General features: G+C 43.2%; 1 protein-coding gene across 1 annotated transcript in view; it reads right to left on the reverse strand.

Moving 5' to 3' along the window:
- Positions 1-15,039, reverse strand: part of HGD (homogentisate 1,2-dioxygenase) — a 42,980-nt gene that overhangs the window by 6,077 nt on the left and 21,864 nt on the right. The window contains exons 5-12 of the mRNA XM_010845391.1: positions 13,877-13,936; positions 12,156-12,247; positions 10,713-10,747; positions 9,793-9,872; positions 9,141-9,240; positions 6,786-6,910; positions 4,884-4,988; positions 2,451-2,577 (exon numbers count right to left, since the gene is read on the reverse strand). Of these exons, the coding sequence (XP_010843693.1) occupies positions 2,451-2,577; positions 4,884-4,988; positions 6,786-6,910; positions 9,141-9,240; positions 9,793-9,872; positions 10,713-10,747; positions 12,156-12,247; positions 13,877-13,936 (724 nt within the window). The remainder of the gene's footprint in view (positions 1-2,450; positions 2,578-4,883; positions 4,989-6,785; positions 6,911-9,140; positions 9,241-9,792; positions 9,873-10,712; positions 10,748-12,155; positions 12,248-13,876; positions 13,937-15,039) is intronic.

Genomic DNA, 15,039 nt, shown 5'->3' on the forward strand with positions numbered 1-15,039 from the left:
TTGGAGAAGACTCTTGAGAGTCTCTTGGACTGCAAGGAGATCCAACCAGTCCATTCTAAAGGAGATCAGTCCTGAATATTCACTGGAAGGACGGATGCTGAAGCTGAAACTCCAAAACTTTGGCCACCTCATGCGAAGAGTTGACTCATTGGAAAAGACTCTGATGCTGGGAGGGATTGGGGGCAGGAGGAGAAGGGGACGACAGAGGATGAGATGGCTGGATGGCATCACCAACTCGATGGACGTGAGTCTGAGTGAACTCCGGGAGTTGGTGATGGACAGGGAGGCCTGGCATGCTGTGATTCATGGGGTCGCAAAGAGTCGGACACGACTGAGCGACTGAACTGAACTGAACTGAATACTCTCAAAGTGTGGTTCCTGGAACAGCTGCATTAACATCACTCAGGAATTTGTTACAAATGCGAATTGTCATGGAGGGAGGTCCAAGAGGGAGAGGATAGATGGATACATCTAGCTGATTCACTTCATTGTACAGCAGAAACTAACACAACATGGGAAAGCAATTATACTCCAATTAGGAAAAAAAAAAAAAAACAACCTACAGATTCTCAGGCCCTACACTGGGTATTCTGAGGGTGGGTCCAAGGAATCTATATTGTAACTCTCCAGGTGACACTGACATATGTTAAAATTTGAAAACCAGTACCTCTGGCACATACAGCCCCCTCCATACAGAACTATGTGAAATAGGGAAGTACCAAGGATTAGTATGTGAGAGTCAGACTATAATCCAGACCAAGCCTCTCGCCTTGACAACAGGTCCTCTAGGGGACTAACTTCTAGGAGGACAACAGTTAGGACATGTGATGGGCTTTGATGGCTGTGATATTTCTCAGAAAGGACAAAATTTGTTATATCTCTATTCACAAAGTATCTGGTGTCTTTGAAGCATTAGACCAATTGCATCCTTTTCAGCTGATGTCACTGAAAAAGGCGATGCTGACATTTGACCATGAAGTAACCTTCTTCCATTCTGAAGGCCTTTGTCCTCCACCCTCTGCAAACACCTACAATGCTCATTTTAGTCAAAGCCCTGGCACCTGGGCACATATAGAGAAAAGCCTCAGAGAGACAGAAAGTGCTGAGGTTAACTAAAGAAAGGGGCTTTTTTTTTTTTTAAAAAAAAAAAAGAATGTTACAGCTGAAATGCACCTCAGAGTCTTTCCAGAACTCTGTGTACAAAAGTGCAATCTCCAGAAAGGAGAATTGTGCATTGACATTTAGTTGAATTTATAGCTAGCTACTGCACAATTAAAAATGCCACCTTCATTAAGTACACCATGAGTTAACTTTATTCATTCTTGGTGATGCATTCACTTGCTAAATAAATATTTATTGGATGCATATCATGCACTGGGTACTGTGCTAGGGACATCCACTAATGCCCATGACTGTCTGCTCTGGCATCAGACTGTCTTCATGTCCAGTACTTCACCTGTACTTCACTGACTCCACCACTTAACAAACTGTGAGGCCTCGATCCTTCACAGCTCAGTTGCATCTTCTTAAAAAAAAAAAAAAAAAGGATAATGATACCTATCGCTCACAACAGTTATGAGAATTAAATGTGTTAATATTTTTGAAGAACTTATTACAGAGTCATAAAGAAAGGGTCAATAATTTTTAACTTCTCTGGTGGCTCAGCCAGTAAAGAATCTGCCTGTAATGCAGGAGACCTGGGTTCAATCCCTGGGTCAGGAGGATCCCCTGAAGAACGGAATGGCTACCCATTCCAGTATTCTTACCTGGAGAATTCCATGGACAGAAGAGCCTGGTTGGCTACAGTCCACAGGGTTGCAAAGAGTCAGACATGACTGAGCAACTAACACTTTCACTTTTCACCAAATATAAATAATATTAATAAAATTAAAATAATAGATTTGATAAGTTCTGTTCTAGACAACAACTGCTTTGCAGAAACTGCTTCTAGAATAGGATCCGTCCCCTGGTGTGGACTGCAATCTGCTTTTCCCTTTCAAAACCATTGGAGAAGGCACACTTTATTGGCCCTTGAGTCAGACTTAGATAATGAACTTTCCCCAAACAACTAACTAAGCAACAACAGCCCACAGATCCTCCTCCCTTTACACCTGAAATGTAAAGAAATGTCTTGCTTCAAGCTTTACCAGCCTTTATGCCTCTCTTAGGGGCCAGAGGAACTGGGCTCTAGGCATTACACAGGGTTTTCTCCTTAGAGTCAACATGCCACTGCCAACTTGATGCCAAACATCACAAGTTGTGATGTTTAAGAAGCTAACAGTCTAGGGAGCAGCACTAGGCCTTGGGAGGCAGGATTCTGAACTGCAGCCAGGGCAGGACATCCTGCCTCTAGAAATACCTCTAGCAGTGTTCCCCAGGGGTCATGTTGACCACTCAGCTGTCTCTCTCTCTTTCTTTTTTTCCCAAATGTAACTTGCAAAATGACTTACTGTGGTAATAAGGAGGCCTGAAGGTCTTATCAGCAACCCCCCATCGAGGTGGGAAGATGACAAAATCAGCGATGGCCACTCCAGGGCGTACAGACTTAGCAGTCAATACCGTGAAAATGGATGGGTCCTGGGAAAGGAAGGACAAGGAGAGCCTGAAGACACGATGAAGGGGGAGGTGACCAACAATGACACACATCCCCCATGCTGAAGGGGTTTTCAAGTGACACTGTAATTTCTGATCAAACTGCAGGCCAGGCTATGAAGTCTGGGCTTGTCATCGAGGTGCAGTAATCACTCATCTGACTTTCCCCTCCTGCTGTGCTTGAAGCAAAAGGAATTAACAGCAGCTAAGGGGATTCTGAGCAGCTTTTTCACCCTGCTGAGCCCCCATTTCATGTAAGTACTACCCTGTGGGTCTGAGAACCGGCAGTGCCTGCCTCCCAACCTCAGGTCAGAGTGACTGGAGCTGGCATGTGCTGCAGGGAGCTCTTGGCAGAAGGGATGCTCAGAGTGAGGTGGAAATAGAAATAAAATAATATCTGAGTGTTGGGATAGATGTAGGGTGCACATCTCTTTGGAGCAATCACTGAGATTCCAGACGGTATCCTCATGGCTTTTTTACCCTTGTTTGACTCTCAGGCCTAAAATATTAATACGTCACTCATCTGGGAGGTGGTAGTGTAGAAGGGAATAGGTTGGGGGACAATACTATGATTTGTAAAGAACGTTAGACTCTTTCGGTGGAAAGATTGAGATTCAAATTTAACGGCAATCAGTGTGATCAGGTCTGCTTTCTGATGTCACGTGAGGGTTGGGGATTCAAAGATGATTGAACTCTATTCCTGGCCCTTCAGCACCACTGGTGGCAGCGGCAAGTGTGTGTGACGGGGACAGAAGGAGTAACGAAACAAGTGTCTGAAGAATCACAGCAAGGTGCCAAGAGCGATCTATCTTTGTAAATAGAGAGCCAAAGGGGTACAGAGTGCGTATCTCTTCCTGAGAAGATCAGGGAAGGCTTCACAAAGGAGGTGATATTTGAGGTGGGTCCTGAAGAATGAATGCAGAAAGAAAGAAAAAGAGAGGGAATAAGGAAGGGAGGGAAGGAAGAAGGTAGGAAAAAAGAAAGGGAAGGGAAGGAAAGGAAGGAAAAGGCAAAAAGGCATTTTAAGCATAGAAAACAGGAAAGACGTCAAAATGCACAGAGATTTTGTTAAGAAGCAAGAAAGCTAAAGCTCAGAGTGCATTAGCAGGAGGGAGAGGGGCAGAGGTGGTCCTGGGAAATAAGTCCAGGGCCAGATGGTGAAGAGCATAGGACACCACGCTTCAAAGCTCAGACTTAATCCTAAACCACAGGGAACCTGCAAAGGTTTCTAATGTAGTGTTAGAAAGATCAGGTCTGAATTTTGGGAAAATGACTATAGCCGCAGTACAAAGGAAACTGTCTGTGTAAATGCAAGCCAAGAAACCCTTAATGCTGCAAGAATGAATACTTCTTCATCTGTCATGAGAAATGATCTGAAACTGTTAAAAGGCAGTGAGGCTTAAAAAAAGCTCTTTCAGTGTCTCAGGATCCTTTTTTTGCTGCTTTGGGCATGATGCCTCATTTTCTTGTCTCTTGATTTTATCGAGTTGCTGCTCTTCAGAAAGGTAGTTTTGAGTCCCAAGAGGTAAGCTGAACTGGCTTAGAGTAATCGTTTTGTCTTTGATTCTTTGACTTCTGCTCTAATTGCCCCTCCAGACTGTGGGCTAAGTTAATCTATTATGCAAAGTGAACTTTCCCCCAGGATCTCAGAACTAGCACTTTATCATGGAAGTGGGTCCTTGGGAGCCTGCACTGTAGACTGGGGACCTATTTGCAGTCCCTGATTGAGTGAAAAATATGACCGAGTTCATACTCTAGAATTTCTTTGGTTTAAATTCAAGCACTGAATGTTACGAGTAACTTCAGAAGAGAGCTGTCAATCCCATCTCAGCTAAAAAGAGCCAGGAGTGGAAGCTCTGAAGTGGGCAGGCAGACCTTTGGTATTTATGAGCAGGACAGAGAAATTTCCAAATTTAGGAATTTTCCTTTATCAATACTCCATCACTGACATTAGCAGTTGGTTTTCTTACTGGGATACATTGTCTAGGAAGAAATCGTATTCTTAGCCAGGAAGGAAAGTTACTGTGAGTACCCTGTAGAGAACTGAGCTGTGTGGCAGGGTGAATGTTGAATGTCTAGTCTGGATCTCCCTCTGGTAGGTTATTTACTCCTTCACTGAAGCCTTGCAGCAGATGATTCAAATTCCTGTCAACACAATGACAAATGACTTAAGTCTCAAGCTTCCAAGGCAACACTGGAAAAGTTGAGTCTGTGAACACCAGGTATCTACTGTGGACCTCTCCAACCTAAAGGTACCCTCTCCCCAGGGTTCCTCCATGGGCCAGACTTACTGCATGGTCAAAGGCCACTGAATTGATGACCATAAAGTTCTCCAAGTTGTACTTGTAGGGGGTGTAATTCCCATGCCAAGCCACAACATTGAATGGGGAGACATCCTGATCAACAAAAAGAAAAAGCAGGAAAGGGTGATTTTAGCACATAATACTTTTATAGCTATGATTCTTCAGTTTGTACTTGACATTACTGTCTCTTTCTTGATTTGATTCTGTTTGCATAACTTAATAATACCATCCTTTGGGAGAAATATCACCCTGAATCATCCTATGGTTGCTTTACTTTCTCTCAAACTGTCCTCCCTAAGCCACTGACCCTATTCTTCCAGTTCCTAAGCTATAGCTGCCTCTGATCACATGTGCAGCAGAAGCACAGCCAGGTAGTGCCTTTTCAACAATATTAATGCAATGGTGAGAATCTGTGGCTGCCAGCAATTCTCTGACAATCTGGGCCACTGTCTGGGTTTCCAGTGCTGAGGGCAGGCACTGGCTGTGACTGCTCTCCAGGTAACTACCTCTCAGAGGAGCATCTGGTAGATTTAGTTCCTGGGTTGATGAGTGAGGATGGTGAGGAGTTCTCTAAGAGTTCCAGCCCCAAGGACTTGAGATTTCAGAGCAATCCTAAGGTGATGCTTCTTGGGTCTGCCCTAAGAGAGGATCGCTGTTCTGTTATAGGAAGGTAGTTAGGCTAGCGAGTCCAGGTGATACAGTCCATGGAGGTCAGTCTCCCAGGGCACAGATCATGGCACACAAGGGAGAACGACTTTCATAGAGTTCACTTAGAAAGTGGAAATCCATGGAGCTGCTGGCCGCCTCTAGAATGGTGCTTCTCTGTCAAATGTATATCATATACAATACAGGGAATATGCTTTAAATGAATGTGATTTCCACACTGAATTTCCAGAGGTTATCATTTATGCCAGGCTGGAGTAGTATCTAAGCATGTGCATTTTAAACAAGCCACCCTGAGAATTTCTGATGCAAATAGTCTCTGAATTGCATTTTAAGAAATCCAATCCAGAGAATACAAGGGTGACTATGAATCAATGAGGATGGCAATTAACCCTCAGAATTTAATTTTAAATGCAAAACTGATTGGCCTCTGCTGGTTAGCATACCTTCTAGTTGCTGTCCAAAGAAAATAACATGCCTTAGCAACATAAAAGCAATAAGTTAAATGGGCAAAAATAAACCATGAATAATGGTAAATAGAATAGATCTTTGGATTATTTTTATTATATGGTTACTTTATTCTACTACATTATATATCCAGTAAGTTAAGCAATAATGTATATTACATATTATATTATTATTTTAAAATTATTATTATCTATGCCTTTGTTTATCAGTTGAAATTGGTCATGTTCCGGGTGGTATGGCTATAGATAATGCCTTTGCTTATCTCCTGAGTTTACCAGTCTGGTGCTATCAACCAAGTCAAACTAATTAACTGAGTTTTGCTTGTTTTCTATCAGTCATTGCTTGTATTTGAAATATGGTGACTATTGATAAATATAAGTCTTAGATGAACTGCTATAAATTAATTTTCCTTTTCAGGCCATACCTCCCTGCCTGTTTATTATGTTCCCCCACGAGTTATAGAGACCTAGGTATTGTGGGGGTTTTTATTGCTTGATGAATAGAAACAGCATGACCTTTGGAGTCAGAAAGATATGGGTTTGAATGCTGATTCTGTCATTTACTGTGACATTTGGTAAGTTATCACTACCTGGACTGTTTTCATGACTACAAACAGGGCAAATAGTACCTTATTGTAATATCTTAGTGATGTAGTAAAGATGAAATAATGTATATAAATACTTAGCACAAGCCCTGGCAATCAGAATGTGCTTAATAATTATTCATTCCTTCCCCTGCCTGTCAAGCCACTTACTTTACCTGTTTGGCAGCAAATAGCTTGCCCTGGTATTTATTAATCACAGTGTAACCACCTGGCACTTGGCGATCTTCATACCAGGCAACAGGTATCAGGAAATCACGAGGATTGGCCAAGCCATTGGCTCCTAGAATATAATGATCCAAAAGTCTTTTAGATACTTCTGAAATCACACAGGAATGATGCCACTGTTGCACAAAGAGAAAGGGCTTTCTTCCACGTCAAAAGCCACTCCACAATTTGTTATCCTTGTTGAAAGACTCATTGGAATCCCAGTCTGGTACCTTTCAAGGAGGACCCAAGAAATTTGGTCAGAAAAAGAAATCCTGAAAATATCTTCACCAGCATTACCTCCTAAAGTTGTAGAGTGAATATGGTTTATAAACATTTTCCATGCATTACCTTACCACTATAGGGGACGGGAGGGGAAGAGAGGAAGAGAGTAGAAAAGAGGAAAAGGGAAGATATGATAGAATACTAGAGCTTTTTTCCTAATAAAACTCTGACAACTCTAGAACTCATCGACAGTCCTTGAGAAGGAGAAGGATACACACTGTAGCCTCAGGCACGCCTCTGCTCCTTAGACAGGACTCAGAATCAGTCCACGTCTGCACCATTGCTCTGCAGCCTGACAAATCTGTCTGCCACTGAGGGAGACCTGCCTGCTCACCTTTGCTTTGTGAGTGTTCCCTCCAGAGAAAGAAAATAAATCAGAAGATCAGAAATGAAAAATCTAAGTGCAAAAACATAATTTAACTCTGAGAGGAGAGACCTAGGGAGTGTTTTATCATTTCTAGTTCCTGGGGTTAAAAAAAAATAGGCCCCCAGCTGGTTAGTCAATTATATATTTTTTCCAGAGGGTACATGTGGCATGGCACCTGGAGGCTCTGCTGGCTGTGGAGCAGCAGGAAACCAGACCAAAGTGGGAAGAGTGGATGGAGAGCAGGATGACAGATGGCCCACTGTGGCTCCAGCTGCCTCTCGGCTGCCTCCCACCTTCCTCTGACTATCTGGATCCCCCAGGGGACTGACCAGAAGGCACATGCTGGCCTGTCCCTGTTTTGCTCTTAAAAAATCTGTTGACAAGGAAAGGGAAGAGCTGGGAGGTGTGGCCACCACCTTCAGCAAACACGCCAAAGATGAAACCAAGGGCCGATTTCCCCAACCACTCCTGTCACTCGAGAGATGGTTTGAGAACATCCCCTCCTACCACCTCCACTTCTCAGACCCTGCTCTCTTTGCCTCCAGCTTGCCAGAAGAATCGGGGGTGGGGGACCTTGGTTCACCTTGGAAGGTTTTCATTTGCCTCATGGAGGCTGTGGTTTCTAGCTCCTTCACAGCACTGAGTGAGGCACACTTTTGGACTCTTAAGTATGTAGATTTTGTAGAAGATGCTCAGTAGGAATGTGACATCCATAGACTGACTTTCTTTCAGTCCATTTCCCCTTTCCATAGCCACATAGCCCCTGCCATTATTATGGTTTTTCCCACTTTATTGTCTACACACAAGCCACTGACAAGAAAATGATCTCTCTTCTATCTACAAAATCCACTCCCACTTGTACACTTTTTCTTAAACTGGTCCCTTTCCTCTTTCAGTTCAGTTCAGTTGCTTAGTCATGTCTGACTCTTTGCAACCCCATGAATCGCAGCACGCCAGGCCTCCCTGTCCATCACCAACTCCCAAAGTCCACCCAAACCCATGTCCATTGAGTCAGTGATGCCATCTAACCATCTCATCCTCTGTCATCCCCTTCTCCTCCTCGCCTCTTTATTTCTCCTCAACTTTCCATCAACTTATGATTGCTATGAAGCTGTTCCTGGAAACTTGGCTCACAGCAACCCAGACTTTATATCCTCTAGGGCTGACACTGTATAACCTGAAATCTATTACAGATTGTCTTGCTCTCCAGTGGTCTGTATACTATTCTAGAGAAAGATTTATTGTGGGTTGGGCTGGGCTGTTCTCTGTTATGCATGTATGTGATGGGAAGAGGCTTTTGCCATCCTTGATGTGGTTCTGGTCATTACCCTCATCACAACATGGGAACTGGGACAAACTGATGGACTGGTGCACTGACCAGCTAATTAATGAAGCTATCATCTCATATCATCTCATCAAATGGGTCAACTATACCACCTGGAGCCCCTGAACTTAGAGGCCTGAAATAAGATTGTTCAGGGGACTCTAATATGTTCTGAAATTCCCAATGACACTTGGTCTGGAGAAGAAGTTGTCTAGAGAGGAAAGTTGTAGTTTGAGTGAGATAAGGAGGAGAGATGGATGTTTAACTTTCATGCAATTATTCATGTCCTATATCTCAAGTCAGGCTTAGAAGCTTGCACTGAAGATTTACCAATTGGTCCCAGGTCAGGCAACTCAAAGTGGACTCCATAAACCTCCAGGATGTAGCCTCTAGTCTCCTCGAAGACATCGATGCTGAACCGCATTCCTCTCTGGAACAGAAAGTAGACACTGGTGTGCTCTCACCAGTCATACCTATAGTTACAAAGAAGCTGCCCAAGAGCTACAGCCAACCTCACATACACAAATAATTCTATAGTCTGCTGAGCTATGTTGGAGAGGTGACCAGCTGAAAGATGAGTTAAAAAAAGTTAACCTCCAATCACATATGTGACCCAAACCAATTCTAGCCTACACTCTCACTGGGTTCAGAGATAACAGTGCCCTGATTTCACCAAAATTTAAAGAAATCCATCTTCACTGCCTTCTGTCCCCTCCAGAGTATCATCCAGAGTGTGCAGAAATATTAAGGAAAGTAAATTGACAATGCTCTTTGCTTTGTGATTGTGTGCTATTTTAAAACAAAGTAGGCACAGAAGGCTGCTTAATCCTTCTACACAGGGAGCCTTCTGTATAACTCAAACTCCCTCCCCATTGCTCAGACATGATAGAGAAATTTTAGAGTTAGAAATAGCAGCAGCTGCAACATCTGATTGCTCCCAAATTAGGGAGAAGCTGGGAGGAGAGGGGGACACATCACCAACCTGAATGACGCAGATCTCGTTGGGCTGAACAAGCATCTTGCCAAACTCGGTGTAAATGAGAAGTTTCCCTTTCTGGGGAACTAACATAAAAGACAAGGCAGCAGTGAGTAACTCCTTTCATGTAAGAACCACTTCATGAAGAGTGAAAGGCTTAAGGGCGGCATTTGCTTTTTCATTCCAAATGAAAAGTTCTTCATTGAGTTTTATGGGGGAAAATGTCAGAATTGACAACTTAAGTTGGCTATTTCTAGAAAAGCATGAATGAAAAAATTGACTCTGCTTTTTTCTTATGTGTGGTTGCCAGATAAGGAGCTTGTATTTGCACAGTTCTGTGGCTTGACCAGAAAGGGCAGCAGAAATAGGATGGAAAAAGACCCATCTCTGATAGTTCCAGCAGGAAGCTGGCATTTGCATGTCTAAGGTTTACATCAAAACGTTCATTCCAAAATGTCAGTACTAAGACCATCAAAAAAGAATCAGGAAAAAAAAAACAGAATCAGGAGACCAGAGAAATCCCTACTAGACTTTCCGTCTTGATGGTTTCATGAAAATTTGTATTTATACAAATTTGCAGATATCAATGACAGATGATCTTTACTTGGGTAAGTTTGAAGGTAAATAGAGTTATCTCAATAAGTTAATCACACGTTGATTTTACCCTCTATTTCTTTTAAGTTGCCCAGAGCTTGCATATCAGAAAGGCCCAGAAGAAATGAGTAAAGACAGGGAGACCAGGAAATAGGGTATGGGCTTGAAGGTACAAGGAATCTTTTCCAGACCACCAATTGCCATTACACCTCAGTCTGTAGACTACATTAAATAAGACAGATTGAAAGGACAGTAATATGTATACAATTAAAAAGCAGCTTATAACTAGGGATCAATTACCAATGAAAGGATCTAAAGTCTTTAAAACTCACCAATCAAGAGGTCTCCATCTGAATTGTAAAAACATCTGAAACGTATAGAATAATTCCTATGATTTTCTATTTTAACAATGTCCAGACAAATTAATTCACTGCACAAATTATTGCTCAGTAGATAGGCTGTGCCAGGCTTAGTGCTAGGCATAAAATGATGAGCAAAATGACCTCATCTTTGCCTTCATGGAGCCTTAGAGTCTAGTAGCAAGTCAGACTGCAATCCAACAATTACAGAACCATCTCATAAACTGTAATGGCACCATGAAAGTCAAGTTCAGGAAACTGAGAGAATAATGGACCTGATCTAGTCTGAGGCGGCAGCCAAGGTTTTCCTGAAGAGGGGATATTTGACTTGAGATCTGAAGAAATCATCTAGGCAAGGACTTGGGGATGGGAGTGATGTAGGAGAACATTCCAGGCAGAAGGCTGCTCTGAGGCAGGAGGGTGGATGGAAAGTAAAAGGAACCGAACAAAGGCTAATGCATTTAATAGCTCAAGTAGAGAGGGAGAGGAGGGGCCTCATATCACATTGAACATCTCTAGTGTCTTGTCATGGGGCCATGATCTTGGCCCTGATTCATGGCTCAGAGAAGTTAAATGACTAGTCCAGGGTCGCTCAGCCAGGAAGAAAGGACTGGGCTTTGAACACAGTGGTCTGGTTCCAGAGGTAGTGGGCAAAACTGTTATGATACTCTGCTTTCCAAAGAAACAGGAAAAATACCTTTTATATATAAGTTTTTCTGATTGAAAAAAAAATCTAACATGTAAGTTCTCCTATTCAGGATCTTTAAGCTTACACGGTTATTAGTCTGTCAGTTTGACCTGCCACCAACAGGTAGTCCTAATGACTGCTCAGGTAGTATGACTTTGGACTCAAGAACAGCCCTGGGGAACCTTAGAAGTTAAGGACATTCTGACTCAAACCTGGTTAAGGTCTAAATGCTTCTTGGACTACTCCAGCTTCCAGTGCCCCATTTTTCCTTTTCTGCTTGCATTGTTATGTGACATTCTTGCTTCCCACGTGGTGCTAGTGGTACAGAACCCACCAGCCCACACCCCCACCGCCTTCCAGTCAAAGAGACACAGTTTCGATCCCTGGGTTGGGAAGATCCCCTGGAGGAGGAAATGGCAACCCACTCCAATATTCTTGCCTGGAAGAATCCCATGGACAGAGGAGCCTGGCGGGCTACAGTCCATGGAGTTGCAGAGTCAGACACGACTGAAGCAACTTAGCACACACACACAGGACATTCCTATTTATGTCACAGGAGTCAGTCAAGATAGAAATGCTCATTTATTGTCATTATTTTTAAATGTGTATTAAGATTGCTCTGGGGTTAAAAGAAAAAAGCAGTAACAAAAACAACCACCCAGCCTTCACCCTCTGGGCAGCAGCTCTTAGGGAAGGGGGCTGACCTGCTGTAGGTCTGAGCCACTTACCTATTCCCCATGGAGGTGTTACAGAGGAAAATGTGGATAGCAAGCCCATTGTTGGACCTGATGTCTCCAGCTCCACACAAGGTGTGCAGGCCCTGGGAGAGACCCGCACAAGAGGGAAAGGTGAATGCAGCCAGCCTAGGTCCCTGAGAATCAGAGGCAAGTTCTACTAGGGTCTTCACTTTGGGACCAGGCTTCCTATGGGGAGCCTGGAATTGACTGACTTATGTTTTGTAGATGGCGGCCCACCCTCATTGCTAGGCATGGCCCTAGATCTGGATTGACTTAATGGCTCCATCAGAATTGACCTTAGAGAACATCAGTTCATTACTTGACATTTTATCAGTGTAGTGCTTAAGATCACCCTGAAGAAGAGTTTCCTTTGGAGGTAAAATCAGGCATCTAGGAAGCTTGGGGAGGAAGGTTGCAGCATTAGGGCCCAGTGAATGATCCTCAGATAACACATCACTACCTGGGCAGCTGTCTGCTTACAAATAGGGTCAGCTCTAATCTTTCCAGAACAGGATAGAGGAAAGTATTCTGACCAACTGTAATCCTCTCTGCTAATAACCCACAGTCCCAAAGACCTTAACACACGGGCCTTTCTGAAAGGAGGGAGCTCTGCTCTCCAGATATCCATAATTCAACCAGGGTGAGGAATTTCTTTTGGTATTTTAACTCATTTTGCAAGTTTGGGGCCTATTTTGATGAGCCTTGCACATGGCTTGGAGCATTTAATATGGATAAAGAATTTGATAGGATACAAACAGTTTGGCCTAAGGCTGGGTACCTGGACTCTTCCCTAAGTAAGCCATGGACTGAGGTTGGTCTGCACAACCCTCCCCCGGCTTCTTTGAGCCCCACCTTCTTATAGCTCCTGGCCTTTCCCCTACATATGCTTTCTCTGAGCAGAGATGTTCCAATAATCCCAGCACCTGTAACTACCAATCAGAACTTCTAATCATCATTGCGCTAACCGAAGTTGCCACCCTGAGTTGATGCTATTCTAATCTAGGGATCCATTTTGGAGAGTTCATGACCTTGGATGAGAAAAAAAAATGATATATGTATTTCTCTAACTTTTGACTGAAATTTATCATTTCCTTGAATTAATGTGAATGAATGTAAGCAACAAACCCTAGTGGTTTTAGAAGTGCCTGTAACAGTATAGTCGTTTCAGATATCTCAAAATATCATTTATGCTCATACATTTAATAACCATAGTTATTAGATCTTTTCATAGATCTTGTGATTTAGTGCATTAAAAAGGCAGCATATATATTATTCTAAAGCAAGCCAAATTTGTTATTTGAATATTTTATCATTATATTTCAATATAATTGGCTACTTTGTAATTTTATGTAATTTAAATTATGCATTTAAAAACACAGGCTTCCAGACTATCAAAGGAGTCCCTGGAACAAAAAGGCTTAGAACCCCTGTTCTAGCCAAGAACAAAGAAACCTGAAGTCAGTAAATGCTCGATTTCCACTGGCTGTTTGGAGATGTTGTAAATAGCTCACGAGTGCCCTTTGGTGTCAGGGGCCATATGGTGCTGGTAAGTAAGACATCCCTTGGCCAGCCTGGAAGGCAGAGGCAGGTGGTGCTCTGTCTGCTGCCTGCCTCCAAGGCTGCTTCTGCTTGGCATCCAGCCTGAAAGTGGCTGTATCGCCCACCATGGGAGAGAAGAGAGTGGCGGGCAGGTGTGGATAGTATTGACTTACATTCACGAAGTCCACTTTCTTCTGAGAAGCTTTTGGAATCTCAAATGGTTTCCATCGCAGCTAGAAAAACAACAACAACAACAACATACACACATACAGGAAAATTATTTCAAAAGGGGAAACCACAGACTTTCTAAATAAATCACATAAAAAGGACAGCTGCTCCCTCTGTGAGGCTCTACAACTTGTGATTTTGCTATTTTCAATTTAATAATTATCCATCATTTCCTTAAAGGGGCTCAGTTGGGTTCTGTGTGGGTATGCAGGGTGTGTGTGTGTGTGTGTGTGTGTGTGTGTAAGAGTGTGTGTGTGTGTGAGAACGTTTAACCTATATGTATACGTACTGTCTTCATTCCTTAGCATTTTAAATTACAAAAATATAAGAAAATCATTGCTTCCTGTTTCAGAAGCTATTTCTTTTAACATTTTGCTCAGGCACATCAGTGAGTTTTGACTGATGCTGCTCTTTGTGCTATTTATAATCAGCTCCCTTTCCTGGTGTGGCAGCCTCACTATGTGGGCTCCTGACACAGCAGGGGAAGGTTCTAGTTCTTAATTCCAGCCCTTGGAGTTTTGAGTTATTTCTTTGAGAGAAAGAAAAAATTGAGATTGCCTTTAGTAAGTGCAGTACCAGGTTCAGTTTCTTTACCAAACCCTGTGCTCGTCCCCAGGCTGCCTGACAGTTCAGTTTAAATCACAACAACCTTTAATTTAATAATGAAATGATCTAAGCAAGTGGGAAATAAAATCAGCAGGTCTGAGCTCTACTAGAAGTATCAGCCCAGCACTTATTAATCAACTTGGCAGCAGGCCTGACCCAGACAGGTTGGCAGCTGATAGCCCCAGCAGCCTCAGGACATCTCAGGGAGGGACCTGCCCCCCAAGGGCCGGCTCCACTGGCTGCAGTGCCTGGTCAAGGTAAGCCAGGCTGGGCTGCCAGGAGGTCATGGGATTCAGCTCTTTCAGTAGTCCAGAGAGGCAGCTCGGTGGGGGAGGAAACAGAGTGGAAAAGGCGGCTCTGGGATGATCCTGCCTCTCCGATGCACACAGTCAGACAGCAGCCTTTATTTCTTAAAGGCAAAGCAGGATTGTCACATTCTGCTGCTGCTAAGTTGCTTCAGTCATGTCTGACTCTGTGCGACCCCATAGATGGCAGCCTTAAA

This window comes from Bison bison, unplaced genomic scaffold (genome assembly GCF_000754665.1).
Source record: "Bison bison bison isolate TAMUID 2011002044 unplaced genomic scaffold, Bison_UMD1.0 scf7180017864215, whole genome shotgun sequence".
Taxonomy (NCBI): domain Eukaryota; kingdom Metazoa; phylum Chordata; class Mammalia; order Artiodactyla; family Bovidae; genus Bison; species Bison bison.